The sequence below is a fragment of the Delphinapterus leucas genome, chromosome 15, assembly GCF_059928025.1.
Source record: "Delphinapterus leucas isolate spDelLeu-1000000601 "Yukka" chromosome 15, BTC_Dleu_Yukka2, whole genome shotgun sequence".
NCBI classification, from domain to species: domain Eukaryota; kingdom Metazoa; phylum Chordata; class Mammalia; order Artiodactyla; family Monodontidae; genus Delphinapterus; species Delphinapterus leucas.
Genome location: NC_143143.1, coordinates 88,228,606 through 88,250,531, shown reverse-complemented (window position 1 = coordinate 88,250,531; position 21,926 = coordinate 88,228,606). Strand labels below are relative to the sequence as shown.

General features: G+C 56.8%; 1 protein-coding gene across 2 annotated transcripts; it reads right to left on the bottom strand.

The window, feature by feature from the left end:
• Positions 1-4,668: 4,668 nt before the first annotated feature.
• On the bottom strand, positions 4,669-20,327 carry TPD52L2 (TPD52 like 2). Of its 2 annotated transcripts, XM_022597413.3 has the most exons (7): positions 20,142-20,325; positions 17,592-17,737; positions 15,616-15,764; positions 14,709-14,768; positions 10,319-10,420; positions 5,417-5,465; positions 4,669-4,888 (listed from the first exon to the last, which is right to left on the bottom strand). In XM_022597413.3, exons 1-7 carry the CDS (start codon positions 20,158-20,160, stop codon positions 4,793-4,795), a joined length of 621 nt encoding a protein of 206 aa, XP_022453121.1. In that variant the 5' UTR covers positions 20,161-20,325; the 3' UTR covers positions 4,669-4,792. The 2 variants fall into 2 exon arrangements, with proteins under 2 accessions (XP_022453121.1, XP_022453123.1); XM_022597415.3 differs by lacking the exon at positions 14,709-14,768 and having other exon boundaries at positions 20,142-20,327.
• Positions 20,328-21,926: the final 1,599 nt, after the last annotated feature.

Below are 21,926 nucleotides of genomic sequence, written 5' to 3'. Positions count from 1 at the left end.
CGGCGGGTCGGAGCCGCGGAAGGGGCAGGCCGAGCGTGCGCCCAAAGGGCTGGGCGAAGGCTCCGCCCACTAGAGGGGCGGAGCCCCGAGTGACAGCCCACGGGCGGGGCCCCGGGAGCTGTGGGCGGAGCTCGCACCGCGGAGTCGGAAGCGTCCACCGCCCCGCAGGGGCGGGGCCGAGCGCGGGGGTGGGGCTTGTTCACCAGAGCGTCAGGTGCTCTCCGGTGCGCCGGCAGGTGCTGCGGCCAGCCGCCCTGAAGAAGAGGTGCGGGGACTTGTCTTGCAGCTGAGTTTGCCCCGCGCTTTACGTAAGATTGAGAACGCATAATTGTTCTCGTCAAAGAACGGGAGAGGGAGCTGGTGGGAGATGACCAGGAGGCCGGCAGCCCCTGAGCCACTGTTTGGGACTGACGTTTGCTCATCCCTGCAGCGCAGAGATGCGACTTCCTGCCTTCCTGCCCAATCACCGAAGTGCCGCCGCCATTGTCCGGGCCCTCCCAGAACCACCTACAAACAATGTCTTGAAAGGGCAGTTGAACCAACTTCCACTCACTTCCCTCCCTGTCCAGGTACGACCACTGCTCATCTCACTGACCCCCTGAGGGAGGGGAGACCTGCTCGTTACCCTTCCCTATCACTTCTTATGACAGAAACAGTTCTACCATTTACTGAGTGCCTGCTCTCTGGCTGGTACACCGGTATGTGCCAGTTGTCATCCTAGAAGCCATCCAACAGATTTTCTGGCCAGCCTCCCCACTTCCATGCTTGTCCACTGGCCATTTTCCCTCAGCGGAGTCATATTCTTAACACAGAAATTTTATGCCATCCAAGGCTCCCTAAACACGTTGAGTAAAATCCAAACTCTTTGCCAACAAGCTCCGGCCCCGTCTACCTCTGCCCTCTTACACCTCTCTGCCATCACGCCGGCCTTGAACTGCCCAGTTTGTCCGAGGCTCAGGGCCTGTAAGTGGCAGAGAGCTCAGGAAGTCGCCTGGCAGCCATTAAATTGTGCAACATCAAGCAGGCACGAAAAGGCCTTTGAAAACCAAGAAACAGAAGGGCCAGACTAGTGTCTGTTGATTCAAAAGGATTAAAGATCCCGGGCCAGAGTCACAGGAGTGAGAGAACCAAATGAACCCGGTACCAATTTCAGAATGAAGCTGTGTTGGGCACTGCAAGAATGAATGAAGCAGGCCTTAGTGAGTCCCTCCTTGACCTACTAGTTCCACTTTAGGGATATTCTTTCTAAGAAAATGTTCCCAAATACAGAAAAAGTTGTACGCACCAAGCTGCTCTTGATGGTGTTATTTGTAATAGTGAAAATGGAAACCTGCACAACTGCACAAATAAGCACATTCAAATGGAAAAATACAAGATGTGTACAAAGGTTACCTAATAGCACTGAAAACTTTCGTGACAGCTCCTGAAAGTAAAATGAGCAAAATGCACGATATATATTAGAAGTACAGGGCTCCCCTGGTGGCGCAGTGGTTGAGAGTCCGCCTGCCGATGCAGGGGACACGGGTTCGTGCCCCGGTCCGGGAAGATCCCACATGCCGTGGAGCGGCTGGGCCCGTGAGCCATGGCCGCTGAGCCTGCGCATCCGGAGCCTGTGCCCCGCAACGGGAGAGGCCACAACAGTGAGAGGGGCATATACCGGTTGAAAAAAAAAAAGAGAGAGAGAGAAGTACATTATTACAAATATGTCTATAAACAAACAAGCCAACCTGTTTGGAGAAAATAAGAGGAAGAATACTGTCAAATATGGACAGTGGCTGCAGTCCGGCCCTGTGCTTTGCAGACCCTTCAGTTGGGCCAGGTGGATTCCTTTATCCTCACCTTGAGAGGAAACCGAGACTTCAGGGAAGCAGGTGCCATGGCTGCCCTCCAATGCCAGCCCCACCACTTGCTACAGTCAGTCCTTCAAGCTCTCAAAGCTCATCTCACGGGTCCGTTATTTAGGGGGAACACCTGAGGGCTAGGTCCATGTCAGGGTCATCCTTGTACCCCAGAACAAGAGCCTAGCAAACTCTTACCCACAGGCATTTAAGTACTGAATAAATGAAGACCACATGGAACCCATTTCCGTCGTCAATGAGGGTAAATGCTGACTGGGGGCAGCGGTGGTGCTTTCTCCACTTGGCGCCGCCTCATGTTGTGTTGCACTGCCGGGCTGGGGCGTTTGTCTCACACAATTCGAAGCCATTAACTTTCCCTGCTCTTGCATCTCAGGCAAGCCGTGCCCTCTGACCCCAAAGGAGGTCCGATGCTCCCAGTGAAGGGACTTCCCACTGGGCACACCCAATACAGCAGTAATGGACACATGTGAAGCACCAGGGCAGTGCAGAGCGAGGCTCTCCCCAGAACAGTTTTGGGGGTGGTGCGGCTAGCACTCCAGGGCACAGCGTTAAGAAGGAAAAGCAGAGTGCAGGAAGCTGTAAGCCATCTTTTGAGTAAGAACGGGAAGGGAATGAGAATACACATTCGTAGTTGCTCGGTTTTGCATGAAGAAAGCACTGGGAGGGTGAAGAGTCATCGTACAGGGCAGGTGGGGGGTGTACAGGGAACAGGCGCATTTGAGCGGGCCTCACACCCAGTATTGACTTTTGAATCCTGTACACAGAGGACCTTAAGACACTTAGCAGAGAAGTCCTCCCCACAGCACCCCTGCACTCCACCCCCAGGTCCCTGCTCCCCGCTCCGCACCACCTGAGCTCACCCACCCCTGCCTCATTCCTCCAGGACTTGTCTACCCGTGGTCGGCACCTTCACGTGGTGCCCCAGCAGAGCAGGGCCACGAGGACGGGAAGATGGCCGCACACTGTTGGCCCAAGGAACAGGACCCTCTTCTTCCCAAGGTCCACCCCCCTCTCAGCGAGCCCCTCCACCCACCCACCCAGCCGAAGACACGGGTGCCGTTCCTGCACCACAGCTGTTACAGCTGCAGCCGGACGACCTCAGGAGTTCAAGCAGCTCTCACGCCAGGCCCGAGCGCTTCAGTGGGGTGGATCCTGGCCGGCCGGACACCCTCTTGCTGCAGTGCCCGCCTGCATGGCTCTGGCAGCTCAGCCCAGACTCGACTGTAACCTGGCCGGCTCCTCCCCACGGTCCATACCCCTTCCCCAGAGACCCCACAGCTTTGTCACTAACACACCCTCTCATGGCACTGAAGATCTAGAATTTGTATTTGGGACCATCTATTTCCTGCCTGCCTCTCCCTAGGGTGCAGGGATCCTGCCTGTCGGTTACTTTGCCACTCTTCCACCACCTTCCTGAATGAAGTAAGATACACCACACAAGCTTAAGTGGGTTTTCCCCCAAAGGAAGGCTTTATTGACAAATCACCCGTTATCTACTTTAAGGAAAAGATAAATCAGTTATTACACCTGCATCCTGCCTTCCCATCACACCCCATCTGAGAGACTCCAACCCTGGGGAAAAAGCACAGAGCAGCGTTCCTCCCAAGGCACGAGTGTGGACTGCAGCCACCCCCCACCCCCCAGTGTGTCTGAAGTGACCAGCAGACACTCAGGTACCAGACAGCACATCACAGTCGACCAGAGAAGACACTGAGCTGACAGCTCCTTCCCTTCAAGAGTGCACAGATGCCGGCGAGGTCTCTGCCCGCTAAGAGCCTGTAAGGCACAGAGCGCCCCTCCAGGTGCGCCAGACGTGGAGCCCTGGGTGAGAGGCTGCTGGGCTGTGGCGGCATCGGAGCAGAAAGAGATCTTTGTAGCTCCTGAGAAAAGGCAACAGCAGAGTCCCAGCTGACCCGACGCCCTGGCCCTGACCTACCTGCAGGGTCTGCCTGTTGCTCGCTGGCCCTGGCGTGTGCCACACACCCAGGTTGGAGCCGCTGATCGGTGATGTGCCAGCCAGGCCCAGCCTGTACAGGGGCAGCGCCAGCCCTCTGTGAAGGTGCTGGTCTTTCTTTCTCCCACCCCCACCAGCCAGTGGGAGCTGCCCCGGTCACTGAGAGGAGCGAGAAGCCAGTTTTCTATACGGGGATGGAATGCACTCGTGAAATAAAACACACCACTGGCACAGAGGTGCTGCCCCTCGGCTGGATGCAGGATTTTACATAGCGCTCAAAATCCACTAAGGAACCCTCATTTATATATATAAAAACATTATAAACAAATAAAACATAAGGCAATATAAGGCGTGCACTTCAGCTTGAGTCCAAAGGAATAATATTTTCTAACTGTGAGGCTAAAGCTGCTTTGCTTAGTTTTACTTTTTGAAAAACCCACTGCTTCTAAAAAATAAAGAATTTGCTTTTCTTAAAGCTGGGTCATTAGCGTAATGATCAGGCGTCTGCTGATCATCAGCTTTCTGGAAGCTCTCAGGAAATGGGTAGTTTTCCTGTTTGGCATTTTGAAATAAAACTGCAGATCAGGCAGGGCTTTCTGGATGACTCTTCCTTCTGCGACTTAGGGAAGGAGTTTAGAAAACACCACGCATTTTATACTTATCGCTCTTCCCCCCCCCACCCCGCTTTCAACATGCTGATCCACTAACAAGACTCCCAACAGGAGCTTGGCTTTGGCTCCCACCCTGGGACCCGCCACCCTGCCCGCTTCCTGCTCCAAGGCAGGACGGCGCAGTGATTTGCTGATCTGCCGACAGAAGGGGAGGCATCCGTGTACAAGACATGTTCTCTGACCCATGCGAGCGCGGCAGCCACGTCTCCACGGGGATGGCCCGATTGTTCTCAACACCCGCCGCTCGAAGTTGCCGTTGTGGCGATGACGGTGTGCTTGTTCCGTGGCCGGGCAAAGCCGCTACGGGCTTAGAAGGGCGTGTGATCGGGCCGGGGTCTGTCTCCACTCCCGGTCGGGGAGGGAAGGTTGTCACTGCCATTCTCTCCGCCACTGACAACCTTAGACTACAGATGGGAAAAGACCAAGAAAGAAGAACATGAGACAGAGCACGCACGCCTAGCAGATCCTAGGCCCGTGCTGGGAATTCAAGGTGTCCGATCCCTACGTGAGTTTATGTCACATGGACGCCGCTCAGCAATACAAGAAACAAATCACCAACACGGGAAACAGGCTGGATATCTCTCTAGGAAATTACACAGTGAAAAGAGCCAATCCCCAAGAGACTACACGCTGCGTGGCTGCATTTACATGACGTTCCTGACACAACAGAAACGGAGACCAGGTTAGGGGTTGCCAGGGGTGTAGAGCAGGGGGTAGGCAGGCCGCAGTCTTTGTGGGGATGGTGGAACTGTGCTCTGTTGTGACTGTAACAGCCAGGCGTCCTGGTTGTGACACTGCAGGATGTTACCACCGGCGGAAACCGCACAAGGTACAAGAGCTCTCCGTATCATTTCCCATAACTTGCACGTGAACCTACAATGACTAGTGACGTGTCCCACCCCGGCAGAACTGGGCGGTCCAGATCCAGTTACCTTTATGGTCCCAACTCGGTCCTCAAATGACTTGAAGGTGGCAGAATTCCTTTAAAGAGAGAGAAAGATGTCAGTATAAGGAGCACATTGCTTTGTCACCCTCCTAAACCTGAAGGAACTCGGGGTTAGGGTCATCCTCTGGAGAGATCCCTGAGAGATCCCGAGGTCTCACTGCAAAAACATGACGAGCCAAAAAAAGGGGAGGGGGCACACATGTTCAGAGCCTTCCCCAGGACAGAACCGAGGTCAGCCACACCCCCCAACTGCAGGACAGAAGATCTGCATGCCACCAGCTGGTGAGCCCCAGACTTCATCTGGGCAAACTGCGGACCCCTTGACTGGGAAGCCGGGGGATGCCGGGCACGTTTTCTGCTGCGCCCTAAATGCACATCTTGGGGTTACGGAAAGTCCCACGTGTTCTTCACACAGATCTCTCACAGAAATCGAGCAAGAGGAAAACCAGGAGCATTCGGAGAGCAGAGAGTGACGAGGAGGCAGAGGACAAAGCAGGCCAGGCCTGGTCCCACCCAGCCCCCGTCCCCCTCCCTGGCTCCGCAGCTCCCTGAGCCCAGGCCTCTGGAGGCAGCCTGTCAGTGACCCCTGGCACGCTCGGGGGACAGCAGCTGCAGCAGCTTCTCCTGGACGGGGACACGAGCTCTGCGGGGACCCAGGCTGCACCACAGAGCAGGAGCGAGCACAGGTGGGGACTTCGAGGAGGAACAGGTCCTGGCTCTGGCTGTTCTCAGGACATAAAGAGCCACCATAAAAATCTTGGAGACACCTGAGACCTCTTGGCGTGTGCAAGCCTCTCTGTCCCTTCCGGCCCGGCCCTGAGGGCAGCCCTGGAAAGTTCCAGGTGGAGCCCAGTTTGGGGCCTCACCCCCACCAGCTCTTCAGCCTCGAAGAGGTATCTCCCAACCCTGAGCCAAGAGGACGCTGAGGGGGAAGGTGGTCCCTGGTTCAGGGGTTTGGGGAGTGAGACGGACCAGCCGGGGCCACCCCCTCCCACCGGCCTCCCAGTGGGGTCCCGGCGGGCTCAGGGGGCCGTGGCGTGCGGGGGCACGTTACCTCATGGCCGGCGTACTTATGGAGCGGCGGATGGAGCGGCTGCTGCTTGGAAGCGCGGTAGGAGCAGAGAAGGAGAGTTAAGGCAAGGACAGGACCGGCCTCCCCGTGCAGGAAGCTGAGGCCCCGCCCACCCCGCACCACTGAAGCAGAGAAGCCGCAGGCTGCCCTCAGGGGGAGAACCAGACCCGGGTGCCCCTCGCATGGCCCCAGAAGCGTGACACTGCCGGAAGAGGGTGCTGGGACAAGGAAACTAAGACGCCCTTGGCCTGGACTGCTAAAGACACTTCTGGTGCCAAGAACCGCCAGGTGTCCCCACGTGACTTAACAGCAAGCTCCAGAGAGACCGGCAGGGCAAGTAGGAATATTTAAAGTCGCAGACTGTTCTGGATTTGGGTTCCAGACCTCCAAGGCGGAGGAGCGGCTTGATCAGCATGAGGTAAAGGACACTCAGGAGGCTGTCTGACCCGGTCCCAAGCACCCCGCGGCAGAAAGAGCGCTCGGCTACGGGGAGGAGACCAGCTCCACTTTGAGGGGCAGGACCGCTTCTGGGGGAGGAGGACATGGGGACACGACGGCTTGAGGGCCGGCAGGGCCCCTTCCAGGAATAGAGTCGGGGCGGGCCGATAGCTACTCGGTGAGGCCGGGTCAGAACGGGCGGCGACAGGACCCAGCCGGCTGCACAAGCAGGGGAGGAGCCCTGAACCCGTCACGCCGCTGGTGACCACCTCGCTGTGCTGCTCCCACCCCCACCTTCATCCGCACAGCCTCCCCTGGGGCCAGCCGGGGCCAGCCGTGCCCAGCATGTCCAGCGTCAGTCTTACCTAAAGGAGTGTGAGAAGGGCCGAGCCCTGAGAGCGGCGGCAGGAGGAGAGAAGAGATGCAGTGTTAGGAGGGGCGCCTGGTCCTGCCCCGGCCCCTCTGCTCGGGCTCCGGAAGAGCACAGGGACGCCGGCGACCACGCTGCCAGAGGAGGGCACGTGCCCCCTCCCCAGCCTCTGCCCCGCCCTCCCGGATGCAGTCACATACGAGGGACCCTCGCATCTGACTACGCCACAGACTGGAGAGAAGGAGCCCAAAAAAACAAGCAAAGCGAGGGCGTGAAGTGCTCTTCGGCCCCGGGTGTCCATGCCTCACCCAGGACCCCATCAGCCTGCACTCCAGCTGGGGCTGGGGCGCCCGCCCCCTGCACCGCGACAGGGCTTGCGACACCCCCAGGGCTGAGAACTTCATGCTCTGGCTCCATCACCACAGATGTAAGAAGCTGACCGACAAATCTGAGTGTGTCCAAGGGCAGCTGCCCGGGGGGGCGGGGGGTTGGGGAGGCGGACAAGGCCACCCCAACGTGGAGATCATTTCAGAAGTGACGGTCACATGGCCTGATGTACCCACACCGCTCTGGTGGGTGGCAGGACCTGCTCTGCTCGGCAGGAGAACGAGCCCAATGGTGAGAGGAGGCATGTGTCCCATCAAAGGTCACCCAGCTGGACGGAGGCCTGACCCTGCTTTAAGTGGGTTTTTGGCCCCAATCCAGTCCCCCCCCACCCCCCACCGCCGGGGATGCAGAAGGCCTCTCAACCCAGGCTACTCCTGGACGGGCCCTTCGAGACACCAGTGTGGGGCTGCTGTCCTGAAGGACTGAGCAGCACCTGACCCTGAACGTGCGAGGGAGACCTCCCTGGTTCTCCTTCTTGAGAAGCTCCAAACCACGGAGGTAAACGGGCCTTGGCCTCAGAAACCACCTGAGACCACGTGGTGAGGCGATGGGGACACACCGAGGACCCTGAGACCCAGAGATCACAGCACCACTGGAATCATGAGAGCAAAACCAGCAGCAGGCACTCAAGGCCCCAGAATGAGACCCCAGCCAACAGGCACCGTGACCACGCGCCAGTTCCTCTGCCGGGCTGACTCACGCACGGCGGGCACAGGACCTGCAGCGACACGGCCACTCCGGGTTCTGAGCAGACAGCGGGGGCAGACGGAGCATGGGCCGCGTCGCTGCTCCCCCAGATCGAAGCCGTTCGTGTGAGGAACTGCCCAGCAGGCTCGCCCGCAGCCGCTTCCACACGCGCCCGGGGCTCCGCCCTCTCGCCTGCTTTCCACCCAGAGTGCTCCGAACACGCTCGAAAGTGAGCGAGAATACTGAACGTGAGCGCATGACACCAAAAATGAAAGAGAATGTTCCCAGAAGAGGACGAAGCAGACCTCTGTCACCTGCTTCAGATGCCCTGTCATCAGACCAGCCTCTGCAGGAAAGCACAGACCCGAGCAGACGCTCCCCTCGCTCTGTGACGGGCCCTGGGAGTGAGGCCTGGCCGCCAGGGGCGTGTGATCAGCCTGGCTCAGGTGGTCACAGCAGGCATCCCATCGAGCGTCAAGGGAGACTCGATCCAGGAACACACCCAGAGTCACGCGTGAGCCGAGCAGCGCGAAGCCTTGGGGAGCAACTGCCACAGGCCCTCCTGCTGCCAGCGCAGAGCCACCGCCTGGGGTGGGGGGTCCCTCTTGTGCCCGAATCACAGCCATGGTGGGCAAGGCCTGCATCCGAGCGTGGCCCGCAGGGTCCCCCAGTGGAGAGGGTGCACCCCTGAGGAACAGACTGCCTATTACTGACGGTTCAGCTTCTCCGAAGGTTTGAAGTTTTTCAAAATAAAAGGCTGGGGGGGGGTCAAGGAGAGGAGAGGGGTAACGATGTCAAACAAACACGGATAAAACGTGAGCACGGCTCCAGGCACCAGCTGTCCTCTGCTCAGCCGGGTGGGGCCTGGGGCTTGTGAGCGCCTGTGGCCAATCGGCCAGGGCAGGGCTCCTATCTTGAGGCCCACGAGGCAGCCACAGGCTGTGAGGCAGGGAAATGCTTACCCTAAGCAGGCAAGAAGGAGCCCACTCAAGGCTGAGAGGTGAGGGGTCAGGGCCAGGGGGACTCCCAATGCCACGCTCAGCAGGCCAGACCCACAGCAACTCCACAGGATTCTTGGCTATGAGGAGATAGGGCAGGGCCGGCAGTGGAACCCAGGGGGCCAAGTCCAGGGTGCTGGCGATGGGGATGACCCGCACTGCCCACTGTCTCTCTCCAATTAGTCCCAACAACCCCGAGGGAGGCCCTTGTGAGGGCACAGCAAGGAAGGAGCTCAGCCAGCAGCCACACCCTGGCCTCTGGCTCCAAGGAGGCCCTGCGGGGGCAGCAGCGAAGCCCAGAGCAAGAAACTCAGGGTGAAGCCTGGCTTGGGAGCGGCATGGCCATCAGGCTGGGGGTGGCCACTGCTGTGTGTGGTCCACCTAGTGCCCGGGCCCCCCACTCTCCCTGGCCCCAGAGGCACTCGGGTGGCCAGCAGGGTCTCATCCACTTCTGGGACAGAACGCTCAGTCGGGGGCCCTAGCGTGCAGCCGCACGCTCTCTCAGGGCAGGCCTGGCAAACACCCCGAGAAACACCACGCTTGTCCTCGACTTGTCCAGGCTGGCGGGCCACCCAGGCTGACGCTGCCCCCAGGCCGAATCGTTTTCTCTCCGTGGAACTTCAACAAGAAGCATCGCCTCCACCAACCCTAAGTACCAAAGTTACCCACAGGCACCAGTGGCCCCCCCCAACCCCGCACCCCAAGAAACATACAAATAAATGGCAGAGGTAGCCGGTAAACAAGAGTTTGTGAACCAACTGGTCCGGGGCTGGTGTGGCCACACCTATGGGTGGTGAGGGGCCCCTGAGGCATGTGCATCTGAGCCTGGAGGCTCAGGCAGGCTTCCTGCAGACCCTCTAGTGGATCTAAACCCCCTAAAACCCCACCTGCCTGTCCCAGCTGTCAGGGTGGAGGTGTCAGGCCAGGGAGTCTCACCTCATGTCCCCAAGCTTCCGGCTGATGGCAGAGCCCATGGTGGACAGGGCTGCTGAGGTCTTCTGTCCTGCCTGAGAGAGGGTTTCCTGGGTCTTCTTGTAGCTGGAAGGAGAAACACCAGTTAAACCAACCAAACAGAAGGCGTAGTCATGCCTCCCCACACCAAGGACAAGGCACCCAGAGAAAAGAGGGGGCGGTCAGGGCGGTGAGAAAGCCTGGCCACCAGGAAGAGGACACGTGTCCTGTCTCAGGGCCCCCAGGGGACTGCATGAGGGACAGACGCAGCACTGCCAGGTCACGACCCCCCACCCTGTAATAACACCGTTTTCTGCTCTTCCTGTAATGCAGGCTCCCCTCCGTGGAAACTTACTTGCCCCACCCCTACAGCAAAGAGGCCCACAGAGCCCAGGGCCTGCGGCCAAGCAGACCAGCCCCTCAGGCCCTCCTGGGGCTTCTCTTTTCTCTTCTCGTCTAAGACAGTCCTCTGAGGACAGAACAGCTCGACCACACCCACAGGGGATGCAGCCGGCCGTGCGGCCTGTGCCGGGCCAGGCTTCAGACCCCGAGCAGCCCCTCCAGCCCTCCACCCTCCTGTTCTGCATCTACCATGTCCTTTGAGAACTGGTTCAAGGGGGTGGTCTTGGCGGAGACGGCCTGTTCCACACCCTCCTGCCCCATTCACCCACAACAAGATGGCTCGTGACCTCAACGGCAGTGGCACAGGCACGGGCAGGGTGCCTGGGCCACAGGGACAGCAAGGACACCCTCAGGCCCAGGCTGAGAGCCAACACCTACAGCTGCCAGCCCCCCGTCCAGCCCCCACCAGAAACAGAAGACACAGCAGCCTGAACCCAGGAGCTCCTTTCTAGCCAAGCTGGCAACCCCACAATAATGGCTCGAGATGGTAGGGCTCCGGAGGCGCCAGCCAGCTCCAGCCCTCCTGGCACCCCCAGGTCACAGGGGGCTGGCTCGGACGGCACCAGCAGTGGGGCTTCCAGGCCCCTTTCCCATCCACCCCACATCGTCGCCCTCGGGAGGCCCCACGTGAGCGCCTGCTACCCGCCTCCCTCAGGCCAGCCTCCTACCTGGTGCCCTGCACTCCCCGTCCTGTGGTGACGGCCTGGCCCCAAGCACCCTGGAGGGGCCTCCCTCCCCTCAGCTGCAGCCACTCACAGCACAGCAGGGCCCGGGCCTCAAAACATGTCGCTTCCCAGCAAGAGTTTGGAAATACCTTGAAATCGCTAAGACATCTGAGTTTATCTCAGTTTCCAGAAAGTCAGTGATTTTGGAACACACTGCTAATAACAAGGAAAAAATAATTTCTAAAATCCTTGCCGAAAAATCTGCTTCTGCGTTTTCTGGATTCAAAAACTAGTAAGAGGCCTCATTCTGAACCCAGGCCTTAGAAAACCCTGACAACGAGAAATTCCTCCCCCAGTGATAGTCTGACACGATCAGAGGACTTAAGTGAACAGGAACTCAAAGTCCAATCCCCTGCCCAGTGACCCAGGTATCTGGACAGCTGGGGCCTGGACAGGATCCCCTGGGCCGAGCGACAAGGTCCATTCTAGGCCACAGCTGATTCGTACTAAAACCCAAAGTCCACACCCTCCTTTCAGAGGGTTTCCACGCAGACTGTGGTCACAATTCTCCCAGGCGTCTTCTGACTTGAAGACGCCTTCACCCGGAGCTGCCACCCACACCATGGCCTGTCTCAGCGTCTCTCAAGATGGTGGCGACAGAAGGGGAGCATCCTGAGGATGACCTAGAAGGGGGCCCAGGCACTGAATCACCAGCAGGAGAGGCGCGTGCTGTGGGCCACTCTGCAGGGAAGCACCCCTCTGGGACAGATGTGGTGCAGAGGCCAGGGTAGAGCCAGCGTCTGTATCCTGGTAACTCAGCCCCACCTGTGCCTGAGAGCACCAGGCTGTGCGGCCCTGGCCGCTGCCCCTTTGGGAATTCCTTTCACCTTTTAGGAAGACAAAGGCCTCCTCCCAGGATCAGTGGGCGTGGCTGTCAGTCAGAGGGAGGCATCTGCTGGATGCTCCTCCTCCAGGATCCTCCCTTGGGGGGCCGTCTCCACCTGCCACTCGGTGGGGCACGTGACCCCAGACTGCCTGGCCAGAGGCTACAGCTCCCGGACCACAGTGAAAGCACAATCTTATCGTTGGTCTGCAAGGCTGGGAAGATACCATCCAGCCCCACCAGGCACCCCTTGACCACAGAGGAGCTACCTGAGAACAAAGCCACTGTGGGGAGAGTGGAAGGGGGAGGGACACAGGTTGGGAGCGCTGATCGGAGCCCCGGGCAGAGGGCCTGGAGCGGGGGCTTCTCGCCAGGCGAAGCCTCCCCATCCCTCCTAGGCTGACACTATCCGTACCTGTGCTTTCTGTCACCTGCGACCAAAGAACTCAACATGCCAACGAGTGACTGTGCAATTTATTGGTGTCCACACAAAGCACGATTTTAGCTATGATCCACCTAAAAAAGGATCCCATTAGGTGATCACTTCACGACCAACAGAGCACGGCTGCTGAATCAACAGCTGGCCGAGGGAAGAGACCCCCTCCCAAACGGCATCAACCCACTCACGACAGGACCGCTGCACCAGAGCTAAGTGCTCGGGCTGCACACGCCCGCCTCCTCCCCCTGGGTGGCGCTCTCCGAAAGGGATCCACCAGCACACGGATCGCAAATCGCGAAAGACAGGGTGGCTCCGAGGCTCTGGACGCGGAACCCCAGCAGCGGTCTCCGGCAGCCACCGCTAGGGAGGCACCAGTCAGACGACCCCGAGAGTGCAGAGCAGCTGTGTCGCGTTGTCACCGTCCTGGGCTATCACTGCAGAGACGCCTCCAGCCCTGACAACTCTACCACCAGACTTGGAGCTAAGACCTCGTGGCCGCTGCCTGATGAAGCGTGTGAAAAGGGCCATCCCACCAGCCACACCTGCAGGCCCAGAGCCACAGGGTCCGTTCAGAGGAGTCAGAACCGTGATCGTCAGAAACAGTATCCCAGCAGCTTCCCGTCAACTGGCTTTACAGAACAGCACTAAGATCTCCCAAGGCTATTTTCAGCTCTGGTCTGCACCGTGAGCCTGCCTGCAGCAACGGGCTGCCCTACCAAGCCACGCAAACAGCATGAAACCCCAACCACCAGACCCACTTGGTGCCCGGCTCCCCTCGTGACCCCAGGCTGCAAGGGCTCCACGCACACAGCTGGCCAACCTGGGCTTCCGGGCACCTCCAAGACAAGGTGGGTCACAACCATTTCCTCTCAGCCCAACACAGAAGGGCTTTCTGCCCATGCCTTCTGGCAAGCACGACAGCACTTCCTTCTAAGCAAGACCTCCCAGAAGGTGACTATTTTAAAATACTGCAGGGGCTTCCCTGGTGGCGCAGTGGTTAAGAATCCGCCTGCCGATGCAGGGGACACGGGTTTGAGCCCTGGTCCGGGAAGATCCCACATGCCATGGAGCAACTAAGCCCGTGCACCACAACTACTGAGCCTGCGCTCTAGAGCCCGCGAGCCACAACTACTGAAGCCTGCGCGCCTAGGGCCCATGCTCCACAACAAGAGAAGCCACTGCAATGAGAAGCCCGTGCACCACAATGAAGAGTAGACCCCACTCGCCACAACTACAGAAAGCCTGCACACAGCAACGGAAGACCCAACGCAGCCCAAAAATAAATAAATAAATAAAATCTAAAAAATAATAATAGAATAAAATACTGCACCACCCAGTTCAAAGGCTATACCCAGAACGGCGCACGAATGAAGCGCTACCATCTTGTTTAAGAATCTCAAATAAGACGTCGGGAGTCCTTCTGGACCAGAGCTCTGTCAGACACACAGAGCTACCCATGAGGGTTCTGCGCTCTACTAATTTTCTGTGTGGCTGAGAGCTTGGAGCTTCTCAGGCCAAAGGAGCTCCTTCGAGATCTGACCCGCATGGCCCACGCTGCACCCCCAGCTCAAGAGCCACCCCTAAGTGCAAGAGACCCTGAGAGCACCACAGCTGGAGCCAGGTCTGCAGGGGAAGGAGGGGGAAAAGCGCCAGCCATCAGCATCAGTACAGATGGCGCCCAAGGTGCATCACCAGCCAGACGTGGCCCAAGCTCAGCTCCGGCCTCTGATCTGAGGGACACACATCGGGCAGGGGGAAGTTTTCAGTGTGGTCTGGTGGCAGAGTGAACTTCCTTCAGCGTCTGCACCCTCTTCCAGAAGCGTTTAAAGGACAGTTTCTTTTGTGATTGAGAGGAGAAAAATATATTAAAAATAAAATAGCCAAGAAACACCACAGCTAGGTCTGAGCCAAGTGTGCACAGCCTCCCTGTCCCTCAAAGGTGTCAGGAGGGGAGAGGATGGAGGTGCCGGCAGCAGAGGCACTCACAGGTCCGACTGGGTCACTTTCTCATTCCACTCTCCAAGTTTCTCAGAAGTTTTCACGTAGCTAAAAACAGAAAGTCTGTGGTAAATGATTTAGAAAAACTACTTCAACTCAAGTTTCAAACTGGCAAGTGACATTCCAGGGAAAACAGAGAAGGACCACTTGGCAAGAAGACTGAACGTTCAGCCTGCTTCTGCTCAGCACCGGCTCTGCAGGCCCAGCCACTCTCCTCATGCCGAAGGAGGGCCTGCTCACGCGATGGAAGCTGTGTCTTGGGGAACAGCTGGGAGGAGCAAGGAGGGCACAGCCCATGGCCCCAACACAGCCACCCTTTGGGGTTCAAGGCCTACAGTTTCCTAGGACAGAGAACTGGGCCTTTCCTAGGGCAGATTTATGAAAATTGACTTGGTCTTCCTGTGGGAACATGGCTTCTCAGACAGTGGGAGACATCTCCCATCCCCCCACCTTGGAGGATATGTTTCAGAGGAGCCACACAGCCGCACTACCCAAATTCAGAGAGCTGCGGCACAGAGGGTCTGGGTCAGAGGTCCTGACCACGTCATGCTCATGAGAAGGACTCATGTCCACAGACTCACGTCGGCAGACGCTGACCTGTGGGGACCATGGAAAACCAGCCTCATTAAGCACCTAATTCGTGTTCTCTCCAATGTAGACCCTGAAACATATTCTTCTTGTCAATTTCTGCTTGGACAACTAGCTAGCATGTCTGCCGCCTTTTAAAAACACGTGTAGACTCTACACTCTTTGAATAAATACAAATTCAGTTGCTGGCAAGGATTCAGGGACCCCAGCTGGCTGCTTCCAAGCGGCACACTTGCTGACCCTGCTCCCAGGAGGCCCCTCACCCCCAGGACTCAACGCCCATCAAGCAGGTAGAGCAGACACTCACGCGTTAGACACCTGTACATCATGCCAACCCCTGGACAGGTTCTGCTTCAGGCCCTCCAAGGTAGAAAGGCCCAGCCTCCTCTTCAGCTCGCCACAGTGCCTCTCCTTGGCTGCCAGCACCTGGCGCAGAGTGACAACTTCCTCCTCCACCTGCAAAAGCACGGTTACCAGGATTCAGCCACCACGATGGCAGGAAGTGACCACCATCCTTACACACGTCGCAGTGAAGGCCTTCTCAGAATCACCTAAGCATTTCCCATTTACAGAAACACAGCTCGTCTTAGGAATAGTCTACAGCAGGCATCGGTTCTGTTTGTATGTGGCACCAGCGCCTCGACTTCTTCTGGAGAACCGTCCCGCCCCCCTAAGCCGAGGGCTCTGGCGGAGCTACTGACCACAGTGCCCACCCGTGGATGACGAGCAAGGCCTGTCGGAGCTCTTCCCTGGGACTAGGAACGGGTGTTAGAAGACAGCAGCCCCTTTCTGTCCAGGCTCCGGGTCTGGGTGTGAGTAACAGAAGGTGGGCGGGTTGGCAGCCAGGCCCCATCTGCACCATGGGGGAATTCCACACGTCGGGGGAAGGAAGCAGAGCTGACAGACGGATGGGTGGCCAGAGACCCACGTGACAGAGAAACAACCCTTATGACAACATTTGTGTTCCCAAGGTCAGCTGCCGGCCTCGGCGAAAGCCACTTACAGGAGCCCAAAGAAAATTCTCTTTTCTGCTTAAAGTAACTTGAGTTGGGCAACAGAAAAAATCTTGACAATAACGACCAGAACCTTCTCATGTCTTAAAACAAAGAGTGAACTACAGAGAGGAGCATCCTTTACAGCCTTCCTACTTTAGATTCTCAATACTTCCTGCTCCTTCCTGCTCCTATGTGAACAGCTACTCTAAAAAAAAAAGTCCCTTTCTTAAAAAAATGACTGTTTGGGTTAAGGCACTAACAACAGCCTAAAGCCCTATATATCACTAGATTCTGCTTTAGAAAATACTGAAAAAGAAACGATTCAAAACTACAGGATCATCTAAGGCCAAACTATTACCAGCCACCCCAGCAGTGACACTCGGTGACTTGAACTTTCCATTTATGGTGCTTTGGGCACATGGGCTTAAGGGCACGTGGACACGCAAGCTGAAATTTTTAAGAAACACAAGAGCTTCTTCATTTTGCAATTCACCTCTGAAAAAAACCTTGTGGTTTTTATTCTCTAAACCAACATGTCCTGAAATAAAAGGCAAAACATAAGTCTCCTGGGACTTCCTGCTGCTTCTCCTTTAACCTCCGTTCAATTAAGAAAGGGCGGCTTCCTCTATGGTCTAAAACCTGGTCCTGGGGCTGGGTTTGTCCGCATGACCAGCTCTGCTCAGACCCAGGCCTGGACCCAGGATGTATCAGGACGGGCTTGTTTCCGAAGGCGGAGCAGAGAACTGCAACAAGCGTGCTCCAGCCTCTGCCTGACTGATGCCAACAAGTTCATTTCCCCAGATTCTGGAATCTCAAGTGAGTCACTATTAGACTCTGTATCACACCGTAAAAAGAAACACTCTTGGCAGTTAGTCTGAATAAAAATTATACGCAGACGCTTTTGTTCTTAACTCCTATTTCCTCTTAAAGAGCTCTCACTTTAAAAAGATCACACGAAACGCTTTTTACAGAAGTATTTTTAAAAGAAAAATGAAGATCCAGGGACGGATATATCCATGGGGGTCTTGAAAATGTCGTGTTGATTCCAAAAGAGAAACTCCCAGCAGATGGTGTGCTCAGAGCAGCTGCCCCATGTGGACATTCTCCTCATGGAGCACCTACAAGGTGCCAGACACACGCCAACCAAGGGCTGCAGAGGGCAGTTTCTGTGGGGCTCCAGGGACAATCTCCCAGGGCAATTTCTCCAGAGCACAGCCAGCACTCTGGCCCCTCATTAGGCTGGGAGGGCCTCACAGTCACCCCCGGATGGACAGCCATGACACAACACCTTTGCAAGCTCAGCCCTGAGCTCCTCCGCCTCGGCATCTGTCAGACCCTCCACAGCAGGAGCCTGGGCGGCCACCGCTGTGTCGACAGGGACATCCGTCATGGAGTCGGAGAGCAGACCTTTGTTAGGAGAATTCAGGTTGATATCTGCCAGAGACAAAATGCGGTCAGAGAGCATCAAATAAGAAGTCACAGAGGAATAGAGGACAGAGGTTTCCACCGAGGGAGAAAGCAAGGGTGCAAGGGCAGGTTTAGGAGAAAGGGGCGGGGGACCCGTGGAGACAATGCCTCTTCTCTGAAAGGTTCTGCAAAGATGGTTTTGGCCACCAGACTGGGAGCAGCCACATCTCAGGCCACCCAAGTTGCTTCTTCAGGTTCTAGAAATGCTGGCACAAGGCAGCCACTCCCTAAATCTGGTTCCTCCTGTAAGAATACTATCTTCACAGACAGGAAACCTTTGTTAGAAACAAAGCCGCTGGATCTAACAGCTCTTCCATTTTTTAGCGTGAAGGAACTTAATACAGCTGTAAACACAACCAGCGCCACTTTCCAATCCGCTACTCCGCCAGGGCGCGGGCTAAGATTACACACAAGGAACACAGTCATCCAGCCCCTGTGGGGAGTCAGCGAAACAAAATCCGTTCGGTTCATCCTCGACCCTCACCCCACAGCAAGAAGGCTGGGGCGGTGTGCAGAGGGCACTGCCTCCTCACACCTCTGCTATACCCAGACCCGGTTCGAACCCCTGCGTCACGTTTGTTCTCCACGTTAAACGCACTTTCCTGTATGCACTAGAAGTTTACAGGAAAAACAGGTCTACGTCAGTTCTTTCCAATTCCAAATGCAAGGCCGTCGTTGTTTAGTACATTATACAATCAGCACTGAAAACATCTTCCCTTTTGATCAGCACATTCTGTGAAGAGACGGGCTCTGTATGGTGTTTGGCACATTTAAAAGTAACTTAAAGGGAATTCCCTGATGGTCAGTGGTTAGGACTCTGCGCCTTCACTGCCGAGTGCCCGCGTTCAATCCCTGGTCAGGGAACTAAGATCCCACAAGAAAAGCGCGGCGTGGCCAAAAAAAAAAAAAGAAAGAAAGAAAAGTAAATTAAAGGCATAAAGGTTGCAAAACAGTATAAGTGTCTTTAACTGCAGGTATGTTTGTCTACTCTAGAAACCCTAGAATCTGCTAAAAATAGGCGAAATGCCCTTAAAACCAAAGACACTCTGTTTAGCTGGCCGTGTCATTCCCTTCACATGTCCCACAGCTGGAGCCATGCACTTCTGTGGTGCTCTAGAGATGTTCACTAAATGAAGCTTTTCTTTTTAATCGACAGATTTCAATATTTAACCGAGATCAACCTACGTGGTTTTACTTCATCGTTTGTACCTGCTGTGTTGAACCTACTCAAATTCAGTAAGTGCCTCAAGATCCCTACAACTTTTCTATTCTTCAAAAACAGATAAAGGCCCTCAGCCACTGTCTGCTTATAAAACTGTGTGCTCACCCAACATGCTGTGCGCTGCCCAGTCACTGGGTGAGACCAAGCTCGGTACCCCCTGCAGGAAGATGCTATTCACACCCTGACTCAGAGGTGACCAAGGTCCTCACCAAAGGACCTACAGAGAGAATTAGCACGGGCTGCTGCAGTAGGCAACACGAGGGGGCCAGAGCCCCTCACCTGGGTGAATCTCAGCTCAGCCTGTATAATCATTTGCAAAACGGGGTTTTCTGGGACCAGTATAAAAAGGTTATTCCGAGAATGGAAAAAGATCTGAGAAGCAGGCTTGGAATGGCGTCTGGCACACAGTAGGTGCTCAGTAAATGTTTTCTGTCGTTCTCATGACCGGAACCCCACGCTTGTGAAGAATTCTAATGTTTAATTAATATGCTGATACAGATCAAACGATAGAAAAGCACCCTGAAATCATCCAGTGTAGTTACATCAACGTAGTATTAGCACTCCCTCTAGAGCCCCAGGATGGAAGACAGACTCGTACCACCTCCTCAAGATCTTAAGCTTCTGGGCCCGCTCCACACCCCCCAGCGGCCACCTCAAACTAGTCTGGGATGTCAGTTCCGGAAACAGGCCTGGTACGCTGGGTGTGCCCCTGACTCACTGCACCCTTCCCCCTCCAGACAACTCTGCAGTAGGCTGGGCTCCGAGCTGCGTTGCCACCCAAGGGGCGCTGCGCCCAACGCGAGGACGGCGTCGCCTCCCCTCCCCTCCCCGGGCGCCGCGCACGGCACCTCGGCCCGCATCCAGGGCCGGATGGGGTGTCCCCGAGGGCCCTGCGCAGGGACTGAGGGCGGCCCGCCGGGCAAGAGTCGGGCGGGGGCAGAGTGGGAGCTACCCGGAGTGACGAAACCCAAGACTCTGGGGCGAGGGGAGGGCGCTGGGGAACCAGTGCTCAGAGCGATCCCAGCGGGGGCGGAACACCCGCCAGGAGCTTCGAGGCCGCGCGCGTGGGAGAGGAAGAGGTGCCGCGGCACGGGCGGGCGCAGGCGGAGGGGCCCAAAGGCCGCCACGCGGCGCCGGGCCCGCGGGTACCTTGGCCGGCGGAGTCCATGTTTAGGCGGCGGCCGGACCGCAGCTGGCGTCGAAGCCGGGGTCGCGGGCGCAGTGGGAACCGAGCGGGCCGCACCAGGCGTCGCTCGCCGTTTACGCACCAGCCAGCTGAATCGCCTCAAGCGCCGCGGCATTACGTGATCAACAGCGAGACGACCCACTTCCGCTTTGAGGCGCGCTCCGCCCCCCCGTCCCGCCCCCACGAGCGGTGCCCAATGAGGGAGGTGTTTTGGCCTAGTCCCGGTTCATCAGCTTCAATATGATTGGTCGAGGCTGCGGACGAAGCCGGAAAGGGAGTCCGGTCCACCAGCGAGAAGCACAGGTAGAACGGTCTTGAGGTGCACGGAGTGAGGTGGGAACTGGGAGGACCGTGCAACATGGCGCTACGGGAATCCCGGAGGTGGGCCTCTTGGAGGTCTCCAAGGTGTTTGCCCCTGCCTGCGAGCGCCACGGCTCACGTACTTCGGCGGTTCAGACTCAGGCCGCTTGCGATCCCTCCGAGGCCTGACCCACTGACTTTGGGGCTCTTTTTCTTTTTGGGTCTGTCCTTTTTGTAGGGATTTTAAAGTTGTATGGGGGTTGCGCAGAAAAAGGCGCGACCACGAGTTGCTCTCTTCTGGCTGGAGGCGCCCTTCGACCCCGTGTTCTCTCACTTCCTTTTCACAGCAACCCGGTGAGACAGATGGGGCCCTCCCCACTTTACAGATGAGAAAACTGAGGCCAGAGTTACTTGCTCATCACTCAGCTAATTGCTTCCTGCAGACTCCGGAGAAGGGTCTGCCAAACTTGTCAAAGGAGAGGTGTGTAGCCATTAGGCAACCCGGTCCCGCTAAAACAAGTCCCACGACTACTCTTCCTTGGCTACTAATTGCCTCTGCAAGCAATCCGTTAGTGCAGGGGCCGGGCTGCACAGCAGGAGGTGAGCGGCGGGCAAGTGAGCGAAGCTTCATCTGCTCCCCACCGCTCGCATTACCGCCTGAACCTTTCCCTCCCCCTGTCCGTGGAAAAGTTGTCTTCCACGGAACCAGTCCCTGGTGCCAAAAAGGTTGGGGACCGCTGCTTTAGTGGTATTCAAACCCTTGAGGATCTGACCCTTCTGGACAGCATTCCCCCTAACAGCCAAGCCACCCTGCATGTACTGATCCCTAGGAAGGAAACCCATTCCTTCACCTGGCTAACTCCTCTTACTGTCTCAGCTCAAAGCTCACCTTCTCCCCATAGGTCTTCCTGGTACTTTAGGTCACCTTAAGTACCTGCTTCTGCTTGCACTGGCCCAGGTGCATCCAGGCCAGGTCCTGCTCTGGTGCCGTCAATTATATGCCTGCCCCACTTGCCTTCTTTCAGCTTTTCCAGAGCTTCTAGCTGGAACCACCCTGGCCAGCCCCTGTCCCCAGGAGTTGAGGACAGCCAATAGTCCCTGCTTCATACAGTTAAGGGCAGGTGGTAAGGATGCGACTGCATTACAGATGGTGGTGGGCAGAGGGCTTGTCTCTCATTTTGTATGGCATCCCTGAGCCGGGAACAAAGCAATGAGTGGTCAGTGCAGGTGTGTCTGTAGTCCCACCTGGACTGCCTGCCACTTACTCTGAGTCTGTGGTTCCACGGTGAACCCCATTCTGTAGAAGCCAGGAATGGGGCGGGGGGAACCCTATGAAGCAGCAGCATCGCACTCCTGGGGAAGTCCAGCTGCTAAGACTTTTACAGCCCTTCCAAAGCCAGTGTTCTTTCATAGTTAGAGGCGACTTGCACAGACCCTTCAACACTCAT